This window comes from Sus scrofa, chromosome 12 (assembly GCF_000003025.6).
Source record: "Sus scrofa isolate TJ Tabasco breed Duroc chromosome 12, Sscrofa11.1, whole genome shotgun sequence".
NCBI classification, from domain to species: Eukaryota; Metazoa; Chordata; class Mammalia; order Artiodactyla; family Suidae; genus Sus; species Sus scrofa.
This window is the reverse complement of record NC_010454.4, coordinates 44,732,750-44,756,458: the sequence shown is the minus strand read 5'-3', so window position 1 is coordinate 44,756,458 and position 23,709 is coordinate 44,732,750. Positions and strand designations below refer to the sequence as shown.

The window sequence follows — 23,709 nt, the reverse complement described above, 5'->3', positions numbered from 1 at the left end:
AACCCACTGAGCAAGGCCAGGGATGGAACCCAACCTCATGGTTCCCAGTCGGATTCGTGAACCACTGCGCCACGAGGGGAACTCCTACCACAGAAGTTCTTGAGTCTCAGCGCTGTACACCTCCAGATGGTAGGAGACACCATAAGCCCCTTGCTACCTTCCTGGAAGCCATGGGGGAAGGGGCGTGGGTGCTTAGGCAAGGAGGGCATAAACCCTCGTCCCTGCCATGCCCCATCCACCTGCAGCCTGGAGTGTGTGTGTCCAGGAGGGGCTGAGCTGCTAGGCTGCCTGCACAAACCTGACCTGGGTTGACAGGCCCTTCCTTCAAAGGCTGGCCCGTCCGTGCTACTTTATTGCCCAGCTAATGATGGTGATTAGGCCAACAGGTGCCGCCTGCCTCCTGGGCGCCCTCCCTCCTGCGAAGAGGGTGGTTTCTAAGCACCGGGAAGAAGCCTGCTCCGAGCTCCCGCCAGGTCACCCATCCTAGCCGACCCCTCAACGCTCAGACCATTTTTATCCACCTCCTCCCCTGAAAAGACGGAGCCAGTCCCGTCTCCCTCCCCTGGGGCTGCTGTGCGATCTCAGTCCGCCCCTGCCCCTCTCTCAGCATGCCTCTGGGGTGGGAGTGGAGAGGAGTGACGGGAGCTGAGGGCAGTGGGCGGGGCCTGTGCCCCAAGGAAGCCCACCCACCTCTTCCCAGCCAGGGCTGCACTGTGGATACCCAACCAGGGTCCCGAAGAAAATAGCAGCAGCCGGTCCTCCTTGCCGGGCGACGCCTTTGGAACCCAGGGCCTTATGGGTAAGGCCCTGGAGAAGTCCCACCATTCTGGGGCTGGCCCACTCCAATGGGGGGGGGGCGTGAGGGGTTGTCGCCTGGGGCCTTGGCGGGGGCGGGGGGGTTCTATGTGGGCCTGGGTGGGAGCTGTGATTTACGGTTGTGCTTCATGAGTGAGGAATGCCAGCCTAGGGGGCTGGGGTGGGAGTGGGGCCACTCGCAAGACACTCCTCATTCTGCTGGCTGTCTGGCATGTCCTGTCAGGATCCCCCGTCCCGGGGGGACCGCCATGTTCTCCCCCATGCAGCAGCCCCCTCCCATCTGCGCCTCCCCCCAAACCTCAACCTCCCAGCTAGGGGATCACTGCATGCAGGCCCAGCCCAGGGGAATCCAGGGTTAAAGCCTTTCTGGTTTCTTTTCTTCACGACTCAGCCCCCTGTTTTATCGGGCATGAGACCGATGGTGACTCTCTCTCCCCCGCCTCGCCCCCGCGGGAGAAGCGACATGGAGGAGACGCTTGGAAACGTCCATCTAGACGAACTTCCAGCCAGGAGAGGATGCTGAGCTCCCAGAGTGGATGACGGAGGTGGTAACATCCTTCCCCACCCCCACCCGACCTTGCCAGATACATGAAAACTCTGGAATTGATAAAGGCAGAGAGGCAGGGGCGGGGGAGGGCAGAATGGTCCGGAGTGTGGTCTGGTCCTGGACTGTGAAGGCCATGGTTTTGAACCGGTTCTTGGGAGTCTCGCGGGCATCCTTCTTGCTGCAGGCCGCGTTTGGGGTGAGGGTCCGTCTTTCAGGCACGTAGCATGGGTCAGCCTGCCTCCCCTGGTCTGGTGGGACTGGTTTTTCTAGCTGGTGGAGGGGTCGGTGAGGAGTTGGCAGGGGCAGAGGGTTTTATGTAAATGCCCAGGGAGTGCTCTGGGAACAGGGAGGCTGGTTTTCTCAAAGACACGCAGGGACTGGCAGCTCCCAATTAGCCAGGCTGGGTGATGTCACTGCTGCTTTCCTGGGTGGCTGCGCCCACTCCGACTGGCCTTGGCAGAGGTTCCTGGCCATTACCTTCTCCCTTGGGTGGGAGGGGTGCCAAGGGGGCCCCCCTGCAGGACAGATGCCAGGTCCCCTCCCAGCATATTCCCCCACCTGGGGCCCAAACCGTGTTGTGGACCAGCCCTGGAAAGGGCCGTGAAAAACCACCGCAGACTCTACTGAAAGACTTTAATGTGGCTGATCTTTGAACCCTCCCCACAAACCCGACAGGCTGGGGAGCACTCCGTGTGCTGGGCGGGGCCCAGAGACTGTTGCCATGGCAGCCGCAGGGCAGCTTTGCGGCACCAACATGAGTTTCAATAAATAGAGGGCAAAGGGGCTTTGGTCGCCCACCAAGCGGGGCAGACAAAGACCTGGAGTGCTGGACACAGCACACTGTCTGTCGCGTCTGTCACCTCACACATGCACACCATCAAGGATACACACCTAGGATCATGGGCCCCCGCAGACCCCTGTCAGACGTCCTCACATGACACACCGTCTTCAGACACACGCACGCGTGCACAAACACGTGCCGCATGCACACACACACACACACACACACACACACACGCATACATACACATACACATGCTTTCCTCAGACCTTCCGGATCGAGCTCATCTTCCTTGCAGCCTCACACGAGGTTACCCACGCCTCCCTCTCCAGGTCTGGCTTGGAGCCTATGGAGCCCCTCCCATCTCTAGGAAAGGGGTGGTCGGTCTCCCTGGTTTGGGCAGGTGATCCCGGGGTCTAGGGACTAGGTGTTGTGGTGTTTGCCTGGCTGACCCCGCAGGTCGTGGTGTTGGAACGGGCCCAGGAGGGATAGTGGTGCAGGTTGAACATGGGGATGCTCCAGCTGTTGATGGCCAGCGTGATGACCAGGACCCCAACGATGTTGAGCATGAGTCCCGCTCGGGCCTGGGGTGAGAACAGCCAGTGTGAGTGCGTGGGTGCTGAGCGGGGCCAGCACCCGTGTCTCAGGTGTTCACAGGTGCTCGCTCACCAGCAAAACTCCCCCTGGGAAGTCCCCCCTCGGGTCTAACCTGCAGCACTAGGCGATGCCCCTGCCACTGGCATTACTTTCAGTGCTAATGAGGGAAAAGGGAGCTTCGGGGGCCCTGGGTCTTATTCTGAGTCCATCTCCCTGCGTGTGGGCACCTGGCATCTTGGCACCTTCCCTAAACTCCTCACCCCTCTCTCCCTCTCATGTGGCTTGGGCTGGTAGGGCCGGAAGCTACTCCAACTAGGGCTCATGTCCCAACTTCCCCCGCTGTCACTCACCCACCCCAGAGGGGCCACTCTCAACTCTGAGAAAACTCAGTCGCCTGAAGCTACTTTGTGGGGCACCAAGTGGGAAAGAGAAACCAAGGAGTGTCGAGGCACCTGCGACCCCTGCCGCTCACCATGTCAGTCACTTTGAGGCTTCCGAATGAGAAGGCGATGGCGTTGGGTGGGGTGGCCACAGGCAGCATGAAGGCCAGGGAGCTGGAAAGCGTGCAGGGCAGCATGACGTAGAGAGGATGGATGCAGATGGCCTGCGACTGGAGGAGGGGACAGTGGCAGAGCTGATCTTAGTCCCCATCCCAGAGGGGACGGCGTGGTCCCCAATTCTCCTTCTTCCCTCTCTGAGGGACTCCCCACCCCCACCCCAATCCACACTCTGGCTGTGAACCTGCTGCTTCTGCAGGAAGGGACTGGGTGACCTGGGAAGGGCCCCTTGACCTCTCTGGAGGGGATGAGGGTGCGGCCCGGGCCTGTGGGGCATGGTAAGGGGAGGGGCCCATAAAATGGATCTCAAAGGGGCTCGGGGTGTCATCATCAAAGGCTGCGGGAACGCACCTGGGGAAGAAGGGGCTGGGGACGCTCTGGGAAGCAATTTCACCTGGTCACTCCAGGAATGACCAGAACAGGGGCTGGGCCAAGGGAGGTGGGTGAGGCCACCAGCGAGCCCCATCAGGATACTCCAGGGGTGATGTCACCAGGGATGGAGTGAGTCAGGAACCAGAGAGCCTTGGGGCCCATGGTTGCTGAAGAGCCCGGGGAAGGGTAGAAGCTCAGGGGTCCTTTCTCAGAGATGAGAGCAGGTGCAGACAGGTCACTGTGACCTGCAGGCAGGGCCCCTGGGTGGGGTGGGCAGAAGGGCCCTCTGGAGGAGGTGTGTCTTCGGGGCCGGCTCACCATGGAGGCCAGGATGGGCAGGAAGAGGGTGGTGGTGGCCACGTTGCTGGTGCACTCGGTGAAGATGGCAGTCAGGAGGCAGAGGATGAAGGCAATGGCAGGAGGTGGCACGCTCTCCAAGGGGGTCAGCCTGTCCCCCAGCCACTTTGACAGGCCCGATTCCTGTAGGCAGAGGAGAGTGGTCTTTGAACGGCTCGGCTGCCCGGGGCCCCGGAGTCCCCTGCTGAAGCTTTGGGAGGGTCCTGCTCCTGCCCCTACTTCTCTAGAGTCTTCCGAATCAAGGGAAGCTTGGAGGGGACGATGAGACCCAGTTAGACCCAAGGGGCCCCCTCTCTTGCTCTTGAAGAACAGTTGGGTGTGGGGAGAAGGGTCAGGTGGGAAGTGAGGAGAGGGGGCCAAAGGGCTTTCTTGGGCAACCTGGGGCTCGGTGGGAGTAAAGACTTGGCCCGCATTTACTCCTGCCTCTCTTCAGGAGGTCTCTGGCCAGCCTTAGCCCTCTCCCTGCCCCCTCCAGCCCAGCAGGTTGGGACAGAAGGAACCTTACTCCTGGCAAGGGGGAGAGGGGGAAGGCACTGGTAGAGGCTGGGAAGGCCCAACAGGGGGATGAGGAAGTCCACAGGGTCAGAAGATCTCCAAGCTCTTGCCTTGCCCACGTAATGCCAGCCTGTGAGCCCCAGGGAGCTGGGACTTTATCTTTTTTTTTTTTTTTTTTTTTGGCTTTTGTCTTTTTAGGGCCACACCCATGGCATATGGAGGTTCCCAGGCTAGGGCTCGAATTGGAGCTCTAGCTGCTGGCCTACACCACAGCCACAGCAATGTGGGATCCAAGCTGCATCTGCCGCCTACACCACAGCTCACGGCAACGCTGGATCCTTAATCCACTGAGCAAGGCCAGGGATCAAACCCGCATCCTCATGGATACTAGTCGGGTTCGTTACCCACTGAGCCACGACCGGAACTTGGGGACTTTTTATCTTCTATAATGCTTCCCACCCAACACCCAGCACAGCACTTGGCATGGTCAGTGAATGACCAAGGGATGAACTAACTAATCCCTGACCCAGGGAAGCTCTTGTCTGTGCAGTGAAGGAGCTTAGCCGGTACACTGAGGCTTGGGGGTGCAGATTCAGGGATTTCTCGCTTGGACGGAGGCTGTGGGGAAATTGTGACCTGGTCCCAGGGAGCCGGCCTGGGTATGTGGCTATGGCGCCCCCTGGTGGCTCCAGCTGGCAAAACTGCATCAATCCACTGCCAGCCAGCTATGCACTCCCCGGTGCTAAAGCTACTGCACTCCCTGACTGGCAGGAGGTGAGGGGGTGGAGGGGGTGGAGTGGGTGGTCCCTGAGAACAGTCCCTGCTCAGAGAAGCCTGCCTTCTCTTTGGCTTTGAAAACAAGACTGGGGAGATGTCTCTATGGCTTGTCTTTCCTCCCCCTCCCTCAGGGCTCTAAGCTGTTTCTCCAGGGGCTGCAAAGGCTCTGCCCTCTAGGGGGGTACTCAGGGCTGGGGAGGGGGCGGGGTCTCTCACCTCACTGCCCTTGGCCAGGGCAAAGCCACCACCCAGAAGGATCACGATGTTCCAAGGCAGCTTCTCTTTTACTGTGTTCCAGCTGAGGAGGGCAGGAGGTGGCTTCAGCTTTCCCGGGTTTCCTACTCCCCAAGCAGAGGAGGAGACGTCATCAAGAGCGGACAGGCTTCTGTCCCCTCCACCTGGGGCCTCTGTCTGACTGGGTCCCTATCAGAACTTAATGCATGTGAGAGATGGACTCTCAGTTCTGACTTTGTCCCTGAGTCCCCGGGCTCTTGGCCAGTCACTCCACCTTCTCTGGGCTTTGCCTACTCCTGCCGAGGGTGGTTGAAGGTACATTGCCTGCCAGAAGGCAGGGTCTGCCCAGAGGCCCTTCCCTGCCCCAGGCCAGGTGCTTACCTGGTTCCTGAGTCAGCCCTGGGATCTTGGAGGGCACGATGAACATAATTACAGCGATTAATAAGGCCACTGTCCCATCGGATGCCATGCTGTGGGCAGTGCAGGGAGGGCAGGCTTAGTGGCTCAGAGCTGCGCAGGTTGCAGCGTGGAGGGGCGGTGGAAAGGAGCCCCTCCCACAGATGTGCCAACCCCTCCTGGCAAATCCACCCCCCCAACCCAGTGTCACTTCCTGTTCTGTGTTGGGGGCCCTCCTCTCTTCCCTCCTCCCAGAAATATTCCTCCCCCCAACAGAACACTCACCTTTTCCCATCCTCATCAGAAAAAGCCAGGTTGCCCCAGCCCTGGAAAAAGCCTGGCTCCCGAGTGAACCAGAGCACCACCAATAAGACAAAGAGGACAGTGACAGCCTTTTCTGCAAAGCTCAGGGGGCCCAGCTGCTTGTGTTCCCTCCGGATGACCTCGAAGGCCGCTCGCTCTTTCTCCTTCATCTGGTCCCCGAAGCCGAAGTTCTTCGGGAAGCTGCAGGTGGGGGTGGGGACAGCTCGTGAGGGCACCACACCAGGCAGTGGGGTAAGGGGCTCTGAGGCCTTCAGAGGCCACCTCAGGGCTGCTGCCCTAAGGTTCTTGATGCACCCAAGATTCTGGAAGAAGAACAGAAGACCCTTGGGGTGTCATGGCTCCTACTGAACAGAGGGATGGCTGGGGCTGGGGGCCTGGTTTCCCTATGCTTAGTCCTGCTCCGTCTGCCCCATGGAACCCCTCAGCCCTCCAGGGGTTCTCTTGTGCGGAGCCCTCCCTTGCCCAGCGTGAGGAGGCCCTAGCGGCCTGGACCCCGTGCCTCCTTCTGGCCTGGACTCATCACTTCTCTCCTCCAATAGCCTTTCAGGAAATCCTCTCCTCCCTCTCCAACTGCTTCTGGGCATCCTCTGCCAGCCTGAACCCTACCCACAGGAGTTTGCAGCCCACATCCAAGTGCCACTGGCTTAACTCACGTTGACTTTTAACTTTCATTTGGGCGAAGCTCAACTCCCGTGCTGGAATGTGAGTTACTCAAGGGCAAATGCCATGCTTCACACATCTTTGAATTCCTTCATGGTGCCTGGCGCTGTGCCAATCTCTTTGACTACCACCTTGCTTGGTAGCCCCCAACCTCAAGCTAGCCTCCTTGTACCTGCCCAAGTGATTGTTCCAAAGTATAGCAACAGTACTTAAAAACTTCCAATGGGAGTTCTTGCCGTGGCACCATGGGTTAAGAATCCAACTGCAGTGGCTTGGTTTGCTGTAGAGGTGTGTGTTTGATCCCCAGCCCAGTGCAGCAGTTTAAAGGATCTGGCATTGCTGTAGCTGGGGTGTGGCCTGCAGCTGTAGCTCAAATTCAATTCCTGGCTCAGGAAATTCCACATGCCGTGGGTGCAGCCATACAAAAAACCAAAAACTTTCAATGGCTCGGCACTGCCTGGGCAGGAAGGACAAATAAGAACCACAATGATACTCATACCACCACTCTTCTCCTGTATTCATAGCAGACATCACTAATCAATCCCAGACTTGATTCCACTTGAGCCCCAGCAAGGTCTCACATGATTTTCAACCCAGATCTCTAGTGACTACTAGTAATCAAGGGCTGGAAATAGGAGGAATAAAACCTATTTACTACTCTTGGCCTCAAGAACAAGGTCCACACTCTATGTGGCACACAGGAGCCCCTGTAATCTTCCTCTGCCTACCTCTCTGGCTTCATATCCTGATGGTCCTTTTTGCTCTTTATGTTTCAACCACACAGAACTAGAGTTCCTTCAAACCCATCCTTCTTGTCTCTGTGTCTTTGTACAAGCTCTTCCTGCCGCTGGAATGCCTTTACCCCATTCCTAGCTGGCTGACTCTAACTCCACAAGATTCAGTTCAGGCATTATCTCTGCCAGGGACCTTCCAGAATCTCCACTATCCCGGGCTGTGCTTCTACAGCACGTGATCTTCCTCCGCCTTATCATTACCCATTAGATGGTGAGCTCCAAGGACAGGGGCTGTGCCTAATGCTTCTAGTATTCACAAGTGCAGGGTCAGCACACAGTAGGAGCACAAGTACTTTTATAACTGACGGCACTCATAGCATGTGCTCCTTCAGCACCTGCCAAAGGACTATGGATCATTATAGACTGGGACCTGGCCTGGGCATCGAGAACTGGTTTTCAGCTCCAGCACTGACCCATATAGTTGTGTACCATGCCTTGAGCCTCAGTTTGCTCATCAGATAAATGGGGTAATACTGTCCAACCCGTAATCCCCTGAAGTTGGCAGGGAGTGGGGACAAGTGTATGAAAAGGCCTTGGGAGGAGAGGTCTTCTCACTGGGATGGGGGTCAAGTCCTTTTCCATAGGGCTAACTGGGTACCCAACTGGAAGCCTCCAGAGGGTAAGAGCAGGCACCAGGGCATCGCTTACCCACGCTGCCACTTACTTGAACCCTAAGAAGAGGATCTGCAGCCACAGCCAGGAAAGTAGCAGCAAGATGACCATGGTGGGGAAGGCAAAGCCAAACCAGGAGGCGAAGTTCACCACATTGGGGTTTCGGGGGAAGATCCTGCAGAGGGGTACAGGCTGATGATGTGTGGCATTGCCCAGCAGCAAGCCAGCTCCATTTGCCCTCCCAGTCAGAATGCAGACCCCCTGCCCCTCAGTCACTCACGAGTTGACTTGGCCCTGCAGCACCAGGTTGGTGTGGTGCCCGTCAGGGTGGCGATGCCCCCGATGCTGGCCGAGTAGCACACACACAGGCTCATGCCCTGGGTAAAGCGGAGCTGCTCCTCATTCTGTTGTGTCTTGGACTCCGAAGGGGCAGCTGGGACAGGGAGGTCCTGCTTGTTGTCTGGAAACAAAGGAGGGCTCAGGTCTCTGGTGGACACATGGCCAGCTCCGGGGAGCACAGTGGGGGTTCCATGGCCTCTGGGGCACCTTGTGAGCCAGCAGCCTAGACCTGGGCTTGGGGGAGGGTAGAGGCTGCTCAGGCCTGCAAGGGCCAGCACCCTCTGGAGTCTCAGGTGGCAGTGACCCTCAGACACATCTCTCTCTCTTTTTTTTGGTCTTTTTAGGACCAACCTAAAGGCATATGGAAGTTCCCAGGCTAGGGGTTGCATCAGAGCTGCAGCTGCCAGCCCGCACCACAGCCACAGCAATGCCAGATCCGAGCTGCGTGTGCCACCTGCACTGCAGCTTGCAGCAATGCCAGATCTTTAACCCACTGAGCGAGGTCAGGGATCGAACCCACGTCCTCATGGATACTAGTCAGGTTCGTTACCACTGAGCCACGATGGGAACTCTACCACCTCTCTCTTGAGAGAGGGAAACTGAGGCACAGAGAAAGAAGATGATCCAAATCACAGGGAAGAATGGAGCCTGGAGCCCTGACGGCCCACCCAGGCTCCTGCTCCCTGCTTGCCAAGGAGAACCACAGCTTGGTCTGCTCAGGACGGAGGGAATTCCTAGCCTGTGGGACTTTTCATCTCAAAACCAGGAAAATCCCGGCAAACCAGGACAAATGGTCGCTGCACTGCTCACCTCCCTCTTCTGTCCCTCAAGCTGCCAAGATGACCCCTCCCATCATGGACATGGCTTCAGAGCCTCCCCAGGAACCGAGGGTTGGGGCAAGGCCTGGCCTCACCTTTCTCATCAAGCTTGGTCTCTTCCTGCTGGGGACTCGGTTCCTGGAGTTCAAAGGCGGGGTTGCCCCTGCCCTCCTCCACATCCTTGCCCACCGGTATCTTGTGCAGCTGCTCCAGAACGGCGTGGGCGATGGGCACCATCATGGCAGTGGTGGCCGTGTTGCTGATCCACATGGACAGGAAGGCCGTGACCACCATGAAGCCTAGGATCAGCCTAGGCGCGGACGGACAGACACACTGGTGTTCCAGCATCCCTTCAGGGACTGGATCCCCAGAACACCCCCCGCCCCCGCCGCCCCCGGCCCAGGGGCTCTGGTCTTGGCTCGTGGGAACTCACAGGGCGGGCCGCACGCCGATGATGAGGAGCACGCGGAGGGCGATGCGTTTGTGCAGATTCCAGTGCTCCACGGCGATGGCCACCAGCATCCCCCCGATGAATAGGATGTTGGAGTCCTTGAGGTACTCAACGCTGACCTGGCAGACGGGGACGGTTGAGAAGCAGAAGGGGTCCCCGCACGCCTCTGGCCTCACAGGGCGCCGACGCTCCTATTCCCACAGAGGCTGGTCCCCTGGGCTCTCGGACCCACATGGAAATGGTCTTTGGATCATGCGCCCTTTAATATTAACCGGTGTCCTCTCTTCCTGCCAAACTCATCCTTTCTCCCTTCAGGAGTGACGGAGCGATCATGGAGCCAGACTCCACTCGTGTGTCAAGCCACTGGCTGGGAGATAGATCACTGAATGCTGTTTCTAGAAAAACAGTGCTCAGAGTGTTCTTGGGTCAGCATCATCCCCAACTAGAACTTGCTAGCAATGAAAGGGCTTAGACCTTGACCAGATCTACTGAATCGGAAACTCGGGGGTAGGGCCCAGCCGTCTGTGGTTTCGCCTTGCAGGCGATCCCAGTGCACGGTCAAGTTTCAGAGCCACTGAACTAGAAGGATACAAGCTTTATGTGTGTGTGTGTGTTTACTATTAACTAATTTTTATCTATCTATCTATCTATCTATCTATCTATCTATTCTTACAGGCTCTTTAGTTGGCTCTCAAGTCCCCCTTTCCTGGATAAAGGCTTTTCCACCTCCTGGTCCAGGCCCAATGCTCCCCTCCCCCTTTTTTTTCTTTTTGTATTTTGTCTTTTTAGGGTTGCACCCGCGGCATATGGAGATTCCCAGGCTAGGGGTCTAATTGGAGCTACAGCTGCCGACCTACACCACAGCCACAGCAACACAGGATCAAGCCATGTCTGCGACCTACACCGCAGCTCACGGCTACGGCAGATCCTGAACCCACTGAGCGAGGCAGGGATTGAACTCACTTCCTCGTGGATACTAGTTAGGTTTGTTAACCGCTGAGCCATGACGGGAGCTCCTGCTCCCACTTGGAGTTAACTCGACACCAGGTATGCACCTGGCCTTTCTAGAATGCCTTCCCCCTGATCTTCTAGCTGCCTCCACCTTCAGTGCCCCCTGACCTGCCCAGCAGAAGCAGGGAGCCCTCTTCCATGGCCCCTGCCTACGACGAGGCTTCCTCCATCACCAGCCTCCTAGGGCAGACCCCCTCCCCCGTCCCTGGGAGCCCTTCCTCCCGCGGATGGGAGGCTTACCTTGGAGGCATCCATGATGCCCATCATGGGGAACAGGATGACAGGGAGGAAGGCGGTGACGGCCAGGGGCAGAGCCTCCGTGCACCAGAGGAGCGCCATGAGGATGATGGTGTAGGCGCAGTAGGCTTCCTGAGGGCGGGAGGGAAAGAGTGAAGCTGCGGGAGGGGCCTGCGTCCCAGAGTCACGTCTCCTCCTTTCCCCAGAGAAAACAGGCCATTTGCGGCAGTGTGGGGAGAGCCCATGACACTCAGTCATTGATTCCCAAGTCCAAGGTCCTCTATAAAAAGGGAAATAAAAGAGTTCCCGTTGTGGTGCAGTGGGAACGAATCCGACTAGGAACCATGAGGTTGCGGGTTCGATCCCTGGCCTCGCTCAGTGGGTTAAGGATCCGCGTTGCCATGAGCTGTGGCGTAGGTCGCAGACGTGGCTCAGATCCCATGTTGCTGTGGTGTAGGCCGGCAGCTGTAGCTCCAACTAGACCCCCAGCCTGGGAACCTCCATATGCCACAGGTGCGGCCCTAAAAAGACCAAAAAAAAAAAAAAAAGGGGAAATAAAAAACAAAGCAAAGCACTCACTATCTTGTCTTTGACCTCGGGAGCCTAGACGTTATAATCCAGACCCCTTGTGGAATGCAGGGGGCTCAGTGAGGATCCCTAGATGAGAGGGAGCTTGTCCAGGTGAAACCTGGCCCTGGGAAATGTGAATCCCTGCCGGGCACCCTGGCCTTCCCTGGCTTTATCAGAGCACATAAAAATATATTCATTTCTGTGACATCATAAGTAGTATTTGTTCCTTCTGCTGAGAGATGAGTTCCATGAGGACAGAGACTGTTTTGTAGTATCTGGATCCTTGGAGCTCAGGACCCTTGAGGTTTCAGAGCAAATTTTTCCTGAATGAATGAATCACTGAAAAGTTTCGGGAATGGTGAGGGTCTTCTTTCTAATGATCCTGGCATGACCACTGCTTTGCACAACTCCAGGAGGCGTCATTCTCATTTACAGAATATGTGAAAGTTCCTCCCATCCCTATGTTGTGCGGAGAATTGTGGAGTAAACCCTGATCATAGTCTTAGGAGTCTCCCCCCTTTCCCTCATGAGGCCCCCAAAGCTAGAGACCGCAGGCCTGGGAGGGAACCTGGAGCAGGAATGAAGTCAGACGATTCCAGAGTCAGGGGCCCACCCACCTTTTTTTTTTTTTTTTTTTTTTAATTTTTTGTCTTTTTAGGCTCACACCTGCGGCATATGGAGGTTCCCAGGCTAGGGGTCAAATCAGAGCTACAGCTGCTGGCCCACACCACAGCCACAGCAGTGCTGGATCCAAGCCGCATCTGTGACCTACACCACAGTTCACAGCCATGCCGGATCCTTAACCCACTGAGTGAGGCCAGGGATTGAACCTGCATCCTCGTGGATACTAGTCAGGTTTGTTTCCGCTGAGCCACGACAGGAAGTCCAAGGGGCCCACCCTCCTAGACAGAGCAGGCCCCGGAAGGGAGGGCGGGGGAATTGTTAGCCAAAAGGAAGCCTCCAGGGGAGGGGTTGCTGGTGTCCAAGCCTCCTGGGGGAACCTGCCCACTCTGTGTTTGCCAAAGGAAGGGGCTGCATGCTGGGACAGTGGGGCTCCTCTCTCACCTGTCTCAACTGCCCTGCCCCTCTGGTTCTGTCCACCTGGTACAGGCTGGGCTCCCCTCTTACACCTCCTGCCCTTGGTACCCTAAGCTTGAAGGAGGGTTTCAAGACGAAGCTGCTTTTATTGAGAAACTCTTAGGATCTGAGTGTTTTCATGCTGGTAGTTACAGCCTCAGGTGGGTGTGATGGTCTCCTGTTATACGTGCGCTCTAGAGGGTAAGCTGGGTGAGTGGCTGGCTCAAGGTCACAGAACAAGGGAGTGGCAGAGCCAGGCTGGAACCCAGGCGAGGTGTCTGGGATTGCATAACCGCCTGCATGGTCTACACCAATGGCATCCCTGGAGCAGGGCGCGCATGGCCCGCATGGCCAAGTCAGTCTGATGCCAGGCTCACAGTCTTTCCATGAACTCTCCACCACTTCTCCTCACCGTGGACGTGAACTCCTGCGCCCCAGGGGTGGGGCCACGTTGACCCTTGAGCAGAAACCCGCCCCTCCTTCTCCTCTTCCAGCAAGAGGTGGATTCTGCTGAAACTGCTGTTTCCTCAACCATTTTCTCACCTGCAGTGATTGCATGGCTAGGAGCAACCCCTCCCCCCCCCCCGGGGCGAAGGGCAGTCCAGCCGCTCTGGACCCTGGGGTGATCCCACGCCCCACCCCTAGAATTCTCAGGCCAGAGACAAGGATGGGGGCTAGGAGGGGGGGTGTATGACTCTGCTGACTCAGGAAGATCATTCTACTAATAAGGAAAGCTGAATTCCCCAGAGGACTGCTCCACGCCAGGCTTGGAGCTCTGCGCACTGCAGGTGGGTTTTAATGGCATTTAGTTTCTCTGTGAGAGAAGGACTATGGTTCCCGTTTCCTGGATGAAGAAACAAAGGTGCAAAGAAAGTAAATATCTCCAAGTCACACAAATAAGTGAAGAATCCAGCCCGTCTGGTTCTTGAGCCCCAGCTTTTTGCCTTCTCCCCTGACTCGATCCTTGGCAGTGTGTGTGGGGGGGTGTCCTCCAATCTCAGACGGGGCTGAGCCAGGGCTCTGAATCCAAATGGAACTGTCTTCATGGGGGCCTGCCGCTTCCTGCCACCCAGCTCTGGGCAAGGTCCTTCACTTCTGGGGCCCTGTTTCCACCCTCCACAGGGAGCTGTGAGCTCCAGCGGGTGGTATCTATGGCTCCCCTCCCCGCTCACGACTTCCCTGCATCCTCTCTCCATGTCTGCCTGCCTGTCTCTGGAACAAAAGCCAAAACCAGTTTCTTTTTTTTTTTTTTTTTCCTTTTTTCTTTTTTCGACCCTCACCTAAGACATATGGAAGCTCCCAGGCGAGGGGTCTAATCAGAGCTACAGCTGCTGGCCTACACCACAGCTGCAGCTATGCCAGATTCAAGCCGCATCTGCGACCTACACCGCAGCTTGTGGCCATGCCGGATCCCTTAATCCTCTGAGTGGGGCTAGGAATGGAACCCCTGTCCACATAGATACCAGTCAGGCTCTTAACCCGCTCAAGCCACAACGGGAACACCCCCAAACCTTAGAAGTTCCATTCAGAAGTCTTCCCTGGCCCTGGTGGTTCTGGCCCCATGGCCCCATCCTACTACCCGGGCTGTGGCGTGACTCACTGACCCTTCCTGGTTCATGGAACTCTTAACTGGGGCGTGGAATGCCAGGGACCCGTGAGGTTGGACGGGAACACTATTCCATCTTTAGCTAACATATAACTAAGGTTATGAACAGAGGCAGGAGGACCACATAGCTGTGAATGGAACTATTGGCAATTTTGTCACAAATGTTTGATTGTGGCTCTTGGCTCTTAGACACGTGACAGATCAGTGGTCGCAATGATCTCTGAATGGATCTCCAAACACTGTTTATATCCATCACTCTTTGGAACGTATGGTCATTAGGATACTAACACTAGATCTTAATTAATGCTTTAATAAGGAATTGCCTATATTTCCGAATTGCAATTTATTTTTTTCATATTTTTATAAGGGTATTTCAAAAGGGTCGGTTTGGAGACCCTGCTGTGGTGCAGCGAGTTAAGAATCCAACTGCAGCAGCTCGGGTGACAGCTGCAGCTCAGATTCAGTCCCTGGCCTGGGAACTTCCATATGCCATGGGGGCGGCCCCCCAAAAAGGTTGGTTTCCTTTGTCATCCTATGCATTTTATTCTGCACATTTCAAGGCAATATTCTGAGAAGGGCCCACAGTTTTCACCAGCGGCAGACAGCCAGCGGCATTCATGGCTCAGAAGTGGGAACCGAATCCTGGGGATCCTTTCTCCTTGGCCCCACAATGTGCCTGACTCCAAGGCCTATATACCCAGCTTTGGAAGTGGGAAGTCAGGAATCAGACGTCCTCCAAAGCCACCCTATACCTTCTGCCTTGCTGCCCAGTTCTGTGCACCTTGGGCTGGCCAAGCTCAGCTGGCGAGCTGTGGCATGGGACCCAACTGGCTTATTCCCTAGGGCTTCTGCCCTGTACGACTCCATAAGCCATTGGCAGAGGGAGTTGTGCAGGGCACAGCTGGCACCCTATCTGAGGCAGCCAAGGTCCGGCCCTGGCCCTCTGGGAGCTTGGCAGACACAGAAGCTGGGAGGTCGCAGGAGGCCATGCTGGGATGTCCAGTAGGGAGATGACAGGGCCTCAGAGAAGGTCATGGCAGTGGACATGGCGAGAGAGGATGGACTCCTGAGATGTTAGGAGAGAGAAGACAGAGGATTTGGGTGATGGCTGTTGAGTGGGAGGAGGAAACCTCCCCAGGTGCCTGTCCTGGGTGTCTAGGTTAAGGGTGACCATGAGGGAAGGAGCCAGGTGGCAGAACTTAGGGAAGGAGGTGCAGAGTGGGCTGGGAGTGTGTGTGTGAGATATTCATTCCAGGAATAACAGGCCCCTCCAAATGCCTATGGCACACCTTTGCGAGACGAAACATACAAAGGGGGCAGTGGCCAGTCCATATGCAAATCCAGGTCCTCCAATCTCTGCAACAAAAAACCCTAGAGCCAAACTACAGCCTTCACCCCAGCAACCGGCCCAGGCAGTCAGGATTTGCTCAATGACTGCCAGGTTCTTTAATTTTTGACCGTCATTCTCTACCTCCACTTCCAACTCAGGACCAATCAGCGAAAGCCAAATATGCTTCCCTAGCCAATGGGGGCCAAGGACGCCCCATTTCTAATTAGCCCTCCCTTCCAACTTCCAGCTTCCCTCTGCCAACAACCTCATTCTGGGCACACCTGAATGAAGCCTTCCCTCTTTCTGTTCTAAAGCGTCTCCGCCCCCTGCCTGCCTCTGAGGCTCTGCCAAAAGCAAGCGTTGGAACCCGACTCCCTTCCTATCTTCTGTGCGATCTCATTTGGTGACTTTGTTTATTTCTGCACCTTAATGGGAATGCATTTGTTGCATCATCTTCTGCTTTCAGAGGCCAAAGGGGAGACCAATGGGTCTGAGTGTCAGAGAAAACAAAAGTGGCGGGAAGAGTCCTGACATCTCAGTTGGGCCGGGGCCAGGGCTGCCTGTGTCCACTCAAGAGCAAAGCAGCAGGCGGGAATCAGGGATGAGGGAGGCATTCCCACACTCCTCCGTGTGTCTGATGCCCACGACAGCCCTGTGCCTCGTGGCTGGATGGCGTCCAGGAAACTGTACTGCTGAAGAATCTCCCTCGATTTCCCTTTTCTGACCTTCAATTAGCAGGTGCTAAAAACACGGACATGATTTGATAATCTGGGGGCCACGTTCCAGCTGGGGAACCTTCTCTCTCTACTCCAGGGTCTGTCCAGGCTGGCTCCGTCTTCTAATCCTACTCCCTGGACCTCCAGAAGCCAGAGAACCTGGCTCCATGCGGTCCAGTGCTGATTGTGGCCACACTTAGGGACCACACCTCACTGCCCTGAGGGGGCTGACCAGACACACCTCGCCTTACTGTTTCATAGATGAGAACACCAAGGCCCTGGTGAGCAGAAGAAGTCATCTGTGGAAATAAATCAAGCAACTACACAGTGCCTGAAACATTGTGTTGTGTTTTCTAGGGGCCTGGAATTCAGACCGGGGGCAGAGGGCACGGGGAACCATTGTTTACTGAGCCTTGGGTGGCAGGCACGCTATGTACCTGTCATCGCATTTCCTCTCGACAGCTGCCTCTTAGAGGTGAAAGGCTCGGGGAGGTTTGATAAGGTCACATGGCTGTACACGCTTTAGAATGGATTTGGACCTATATCTACAAGACTTCAAAATCCCTGATTTGTTCCTTGGACTCTTCCTTCTCAACCAAGCCAGGATGTCTCAAAAAATAAAAGCAGGAGTTCCCGTCATGGTGCAGTGGTTAACGAATCCGACTAGGAACCATGAGGTTGCGGGTTCGGTCTCTGCCCTTGCTCAGTGGGTTAACGATCCGGCATTGCCGTGAGCTGTGGTGTAGGTCACAGACAAGGCTCGGATCCCACGTTGCTGTGGCTCTGGTGTAGGCCAGTGGCTACAGCTCCGATTCGACCCCCTAGCCTGGGAACCTCCATATGCCGCGGGAGCGGCCCAAAGAAATGGCAAAAAGACAAAAATAAATAAATAAATAAAAGCAGGTTCTAGAACTAAGGTCTAGATTCTTTGCACGGTGTTCATGCCCACGATCCTGGTCCATTTTTAGGTTCCAGAATAGTTGGCAGCATGGGCATTTCTTTTACGTGTTTTTTTCCTTTTTGGGCTGCCCTGTGGCGTATGGAGTTTCCAGGCCAGGGATCAGATCGGAGTCACAGTTGCGGCCTACATCGTGCAACGCTGGATTCTTAACCCTCTGTGCCAGGCCAGGGATCACGCCAGCGACCCAGGACTCCAGAGATGCTGCCGATCTCATTGCACCATAACAGGAACTCCAATGGGTATCTCAGTCGCACAGATTTTAAAGTGTATGTACAGGGAGTTCCTGTCGTGGTATAGCGGAAACGAATCTGACTAAGAACCATGAAGTTGCGGGTTCGATCCCTGGCCTTGCCCAGTGGGTTAAGGATCTGGCATTGCTGTGAGTTGTGGTGTAGGCCAGCAGCTGTAGCTCCGATTCGACCCCTAGCCTGGGAACCTCCATATGCCGCAGGTGTGGCGCTTAAAAAAAATGCATGTACAAGCATAAGCACTCTTCTTATATCCTAGGAGTGCAGGTGATTCAGAGGAAGAGATTCTGCCTTCTGAGCTCTTGCTGTAAATATAGCCTGGTTTTCAGCTAAGCTCTATCCCAGCAAACACAGCTCCATGGGGAGACAGTTTTCACAGATGGTCCTGTTGGATCCTGGAGGTATTTTAATAGTATTTTTGAATCTAACTTACTTTTTTTTTTTTTTGGCTGACCTATGGCATATGGAAGTTCCTGGGCCAGGAACTGAATCTGAGCCAGAGCTGTGACCTATACCACAGCTGCAGAGACAACACCAGATCCTTAACCACCGAGCCAGACTGGGGATCAGACTGGCGCTGCCACAGAGACAAACAAGCCAGATCATTTACCCCTTGCACCACGGTGTGAACTCCCTAACTTACTTGCTCTTAGACCTCTGATCAAGTATTTATCCTTCACGGCCCTTAGCATAAAATCCTCAGGCCTTCCCCTGACCTTGTAGGGGTGACATTGACTGACCTCCCCCCACCTCTCTGAACTCAACCTGAGTTATCTGCTGCCCAGGGCCCCTGCCCCGATGGCTTCATTTATCCGTCCACCTTGCCAAGCTCACTCCTGGCCTTGGGCCTTTGCACTGTGTGTTCTGCCTAGAAAGCTCTTTGCCCAGAGCTGTGCTTGGCTGGCTCTTACTCATTCTAGAGGAAGAGTCACCCTCCCAGGGGGCCTTCTCTGATCACACCATCTAGAGCAGACCCGCCCCAAGCCCTGGTCACAGCCTGCTCCATGGTTTTCACTGTATATGCTTTTTGTGTGTCTCTCCGTCCCCACCCCCACCCCCACCCCCAGGAGCCTAATCTTCCCTGAATCCTACCCCCCAACTCCCTGCACTGGAACAGGACCTGTCACACAATACCGGGTCCCTAAAAATGAATGAAGGGATGAGTGAATGGATAGATGTAAGGTGTCTGGCACAGCGATGGCGCTTCTTTAGAATCTGGTTGGAGGGTTGGGGGGCACTGAGAAGGCGGGACCACCAGGGGGTGATGGGAATTTCTAAGATTCTGTTGCTGATTCCGTAAACACACCTTACTATTTCTGGTCCCCATGCCTTTGCTCCTGCTGTTCCCTTCACTGGGCCTGCCCTCTACGGAAGCCTCTGACTGCTGAAATCTCACCCAGCCTTCAAGGCTCAACGCAGATCCTCCCTCACCCATGTGGAAGAATTTTCTCCCTCCCCTGAGCTCCTGCCGGCTTCGGGCTAGACTCCTTGTAGCATGAACACATGGTCCTCTAGCCTGAAAGCAGCTTGAGGACAGAGCATCTTTATTCCCTTTTGGTCACCCCCAGCACAGAGCCAGAGCTCGACAGACATCCCAGACAATGACGGTGGAAGCACTGGCTGATGGCGGGGTGGCCGTGAGGGTAGGTGGCTCAAGAGGTGACTCCCAAGCAGGGGACAACCCTGCGTGCTCTAGACAACCTCCGCCAAGGCCAGGTTCCAGGCCAGACGTAGCCTTTTCCTAGCTGAGACTTGAGGCAAATTCCTTTACCGTGCCGGGCCTCAGTTTCCACATCTGTAAAAGGGTGACAACAGCAGCAACCTCACAGTAACTCGGAGGTGGTGGTGAGAAATACATGGGCCGGGGCTTTGAAGTGCTTGGCACAATGACTAGCACATAAAACAATACTCGACAGATGTCAGTAAAGTATTATATGGACACAGATCTGAGCCCGTCCGGGCTTCCTCCTTCCCAATTCAGGGGCCGGGGGCGTGGAGAGAAGCTAAGGGAGTCACAGCAGAGAGCAGGCCCTCAGCGGGAATTCAGGATGGGACCCTCTTTGCCCACATTCACTCATTCATTTGAGTATCTGTTGAGCACCTACTATGTGCCAGGTCCTGGGAAGAAACCAAGTCCCTGCCTTCAGGGAGCCTACCATCTAATGTGGGGGTTGGGGGGTTCAGAGAATAAATAGAAAATAAAGGAATACATCGTTTCAGAGAGTGAAAGCCCTTTAAATAGCAGGTTTTTGTCGTAAAGAGTGATTGGGGCTGCTCGACAGAAGGCTTTTCTGAGGAGATAGATTTCAGCTGAAACCTAAGGACTGAGACAGAGGCATCTGGGAAAAGAACCTTCCAGGCGGGAAGATGGTGGAGCAGAGGGAAAGCTGGTGAGGCTGGAGAAGAGCCAACAAAAGGTAGGATGTGGGTCCTGGAGACAGAGGGTCTGCAGGGGTGGAGCCCAGAGACACGGGCTACCCTGAGAGATTTGGGTTTCAAGTTTGAAGGGAAGCCAATGCTCACATTCACATTACACGTCTGCTGCATAAGAGGAAATGTTTTGGGGTTTTTTACCCCCCCCCGTTTTTTTTTAGGGCCTCACTTGCGATATATGGAAGCTCTCAGGCTAGGGGACGAATTGGAGCTACAGCTGCCGGCCTATGCCACAGCCACAGCCACAGCAACGCCAGATCCAAGCTGTCCGAGACCTACACCACAGCTCACGGCAACGCTGGATCCTTCACCCACTGAGCGAGGCCAGGGATGGACCCCACATCCTCATGGATACTATTTGGGTTCGTTGCCGCTGTGCCACCGTGAGAGCACCCCCCCATGTGGGGTTTTGAGCAGGGTAGTCTTATGTTTGGCAAAGACCATTCCGGCTTTTGGGGAAGGGGTGGGTAGGGAGGGGTCTAGGGAGGGGTAAGGATGGAAGAGAAACGTGGCCTGGACGAGAGTGGAGACGTGGAGAGCCATTGCTTTCAGAGTGTTGGGGGGAAATCAAGTCAGCAGGACGTGCTGGTGTCTGTAGAATTGAAGGAAAGAGAGGCGTCAGGAGTGGCCCTGTGGTGGATGGTTGAGCCACATCTTGATAAGACCCCAAGGAGAGGCAGGTGGAGAGATGAGGAATTAGAGTTGTGTCTGGGACGTGTGGACGCGTCTGCTGCGTAAAAGGAAATGTTGGGGGCTGGAGGGAGGCGTCCAGGATTAGTTAGAAAAGACAGGTTCAGGAGTTCCGTCGTGGCGCAGTGGTTAACGAATCCGACTAGGAACCATGAGGTTGCGGGTTCGGTCCTGCCTTGCTCAGTGGGTTAACGATCCGGCGTTGCCGTGATCTGTGGTGTAGGTTGCAGACGCCGCTCGGATCCGCGTTGCTGTGGCTCTGGCGTAGGCCGGTGGCTACAGCTCCGATTCAACCCTAGCCTGGGAACCTCCATATGCTGAGGGAGCGGCCAAGAAATAGCAACAACAACAACAAAAAAAAAAAAAAAAAAAAAAAAAAAAAAAAAAAAGACAAGACAGGTTCAGAGATAGGGCGGGGTACAGATGGGGATCATCAGCCTAGGGATGCTTTCTAAAGCGGGAGACCATGGAAGATCCCCAGGGGAGAGGGCGGTGAGGGAGAAGGAGCCAGAAAAGCGGGCAAGGGGAGAGGAGAACCAGCGAAGGTGTCACCAGAGCCAAAAGAAGACAGCACAGCAGAAAGGAAGTGACCAGCCATGACACCTGCTGCTGAGGGGTTGAGGAAGGTGAGCACGGCCCAGGGGTTTGGTGACACGGATGCCGATGGGGACTTGACGAGCGCCCCCTTGTTGGGTGGAATCTTGGAGGCTGGAGCTGTCTAAGGAGAGACGGGCAGTGTAGACAGTCTTTGAGGCCTTCTGCTGGGAGAGAGCAGAGACAGGAGGCGTCTGGGGTGGGAATGTGGGACCAAAGGAGAGTTTGTTCTTGTAATAGGAGAACACACGTTTGTAAGCTGACGGGAGAGATCAGGCAGGGAGGGAAAAGTTGATGACGCAGGAGAGGAGGGGATAATTAGAGGAGCAAAGTCCTTGAGAGGGACTGGCCACCAGGGTCCCAGTGGAGGGGCTGGCCGCCACACAGAGGAACCCGGGCAGCTCATCTGCATCAGGACCAGGGAGCCTGTGCCTGCAGGCGGCAGGGCAGGGTACAGCCCAGGGAAGATGGGGGCTCCGGACCCACCGCACTCCCCCCAGGAGGTCTGGCTTCTCCTACTGACCTTGGGCAAGTTACTAAATCTTCCTGGGCCGTATTTTCCTGGAGAGTAAAATGGGCATCCCAGCTCCTGTCTGTCTACCCTCCCAGGGTGCACACACTAGGCTCGACCTGTCTGGAAAGCCACCTGATGGGGCCAGAGATGCCACTGGCTTGCACCTGGGATGGGGGTGAGCTCAAAAGTCAGCCGGGCCTTGTCACTTACCAGGTGTCGGGGGCCCAGGGGCTGTACCTCTACCTCCCAGTTCCTTACCCCTTTGGGACACCCCAACCAAAAAGCCTGCCTCGATTTCCCGGTCTGTGACAAGAGGAAGAAAAGGGCTCATTGGGCAGTTGTGGGGGGCGTGTGTGGGGTGAGGCCAGAGCCAGGATTCTGTCTCCGTGTCTTAGGCAGCAGCACAGGCTTTGTAGGCAGACTGCACCCCCCAGCTCTGCCACTTCCTAACTAGGCGACTTGCCAGAGGGATTTTCGCTGTGAGGCTTGGATGCCAAGGCCACCTCCCAAAGCCCCGTATTAATTTTAGCTTCACAATTTTGTGTTTTTTTTTTTTACTTCCAAGGAGGTCCCCAAAGTATCTAATAGCTGAGGTCCAGAAACTAGGATCTGCTCCGGGATTGAGGCTAAATGACTTCACTTTCCCCATCTGTAAAATGGGAGTGAGACCTGCCTCGCGAGATAAAGGAGAGGGTTGCTGGGAGTACAGGACATGCAGTGGGGGCTCCAAGAAATGGGAGCGGGAGGTACGACTCCCGCTGGGTGGGTGGGGGCAGAGAGGAAGCAGTGGCATTTCCCCTTCCATTCAGGGTCCACATCGGTGTTGCCCCCAGGCAGGGTATTCAGTTCGACCCCTCCTCCTCAAGAGACTTCGCCCTTGGGATCACAGGCAAGGGTCTTCTCTTTCGGTCTGTACTCTTTAAGGCACAAACTGCCTGAGGCAGCTTCCTCCCCATCTCCATCCTTCCCTCTCCAGCAGCAAGCCCGGCTCCGGCCCTCTGAGCTCCATCCAGGGCGGGGTGGACACACAGCATCAGATCAACCCCATCTGCCTCCACCGGTACTTCCCCTGCAGAACTGGCTTCCTGCCTCCCGAAGGCAGTAGGTGTCAAGTGCACTTAAGCCGTTCCCTTAGGCACCTGCTACGGGGTGCCAAGCCAAAGCCCCCTTGACCCCGTCGCCCTCAGCCCTCAGGAGGACCAGGAGGTGAAAGCCTCCCCTCCAGGTTGGGAGGGATGAGTGGGTTATGCTGGTCCTAGGGATGCCTGGCCCCGGGGCAGACCGTCCCTCCCCTGCTCCCTTGGAGCGTCTCTGTGCCCAGAACCCCAAATCCTTACCTTAGTCGGGACGAGGATGGGCAGAGGCAGCAGGAAAATGGGTAGGAAGAAGACAATCAGGTACCTGCGATAGGCCCACAGGCCCTGCCAGCAGGTGGCCATGGTGTGGACCCACGAGGGCTGCCTGGTCACCCTCCGGATCCAGGCACCAGCAGGACCAACGGTGTAGCAGGTAGGCGGCTAGGCAGGCTTATATAAAGCCGCTGGAGTGTTAACCATTGACCCACCCTGGCAATCAGAGTGTTTTTGGAGTCCAGGAGGTGAGAGTGAGGAGGAGGGAGCTGCAGGAAGTGTAAAGATCAGGAAGACTCTGCAAAGAAAGGGAGGAGGGCGAGGCCAAGGAGTCAAAGCTTCAGGATCTTTCAAGAAATTAAGCCCAGCGTTAACTCCTTCTGTGTGTGGAGGCTGCTAAGGGCTGTGGCTGCAGGAACAGGAGAGGGAAGAGTGCCTGGGAGTCC

At 55.8% G+C, this 23,709-nt stretch overlaps 1 protein-coding gene and 1 long non-coding RNA gene across 2 annotated transcripts; one reads left to right on the top strand and one right to left on the bottom strand.

Moving 5' to 3' along the window:
- LOC106505483 lies at positions 1–2,469 on the top strand. Its single transcript, XR_001299948.2, has 3 exons — positions 1–129; positions 701–799; positions 1,208–2,469. It is a non-coding gene; the product is annotated as an uncharacterized LOC106505483 (long non-coding RNA).
- SLC13A2 (solute carrier family 13 (sodium-dependent dicarboxylate transporter), member 2) lies at positions 1,983–23,421 on the bottom strand. The gene is given in 13 exon segments (NM_001244717.1): positions 1,983–2,728; positions 3,214–3,351; positions 3,989–4,150; positions 5,516–5,637; positions 5,915–6,003; positions 6,215–6,433; positions 8,372–8,494; positions 8,600–8,628; positions 8,631–8,779; positions 9,572–9,786; positions 9,910–10,046; positions 11,179–11,307; positions 23,252–23,421. Coding segments are annotated over 13 exon segments (1,782 nt in total). The 5' UTR covers positions 23,354–23,421; the 3' UTR covers positions 1,983–2,560.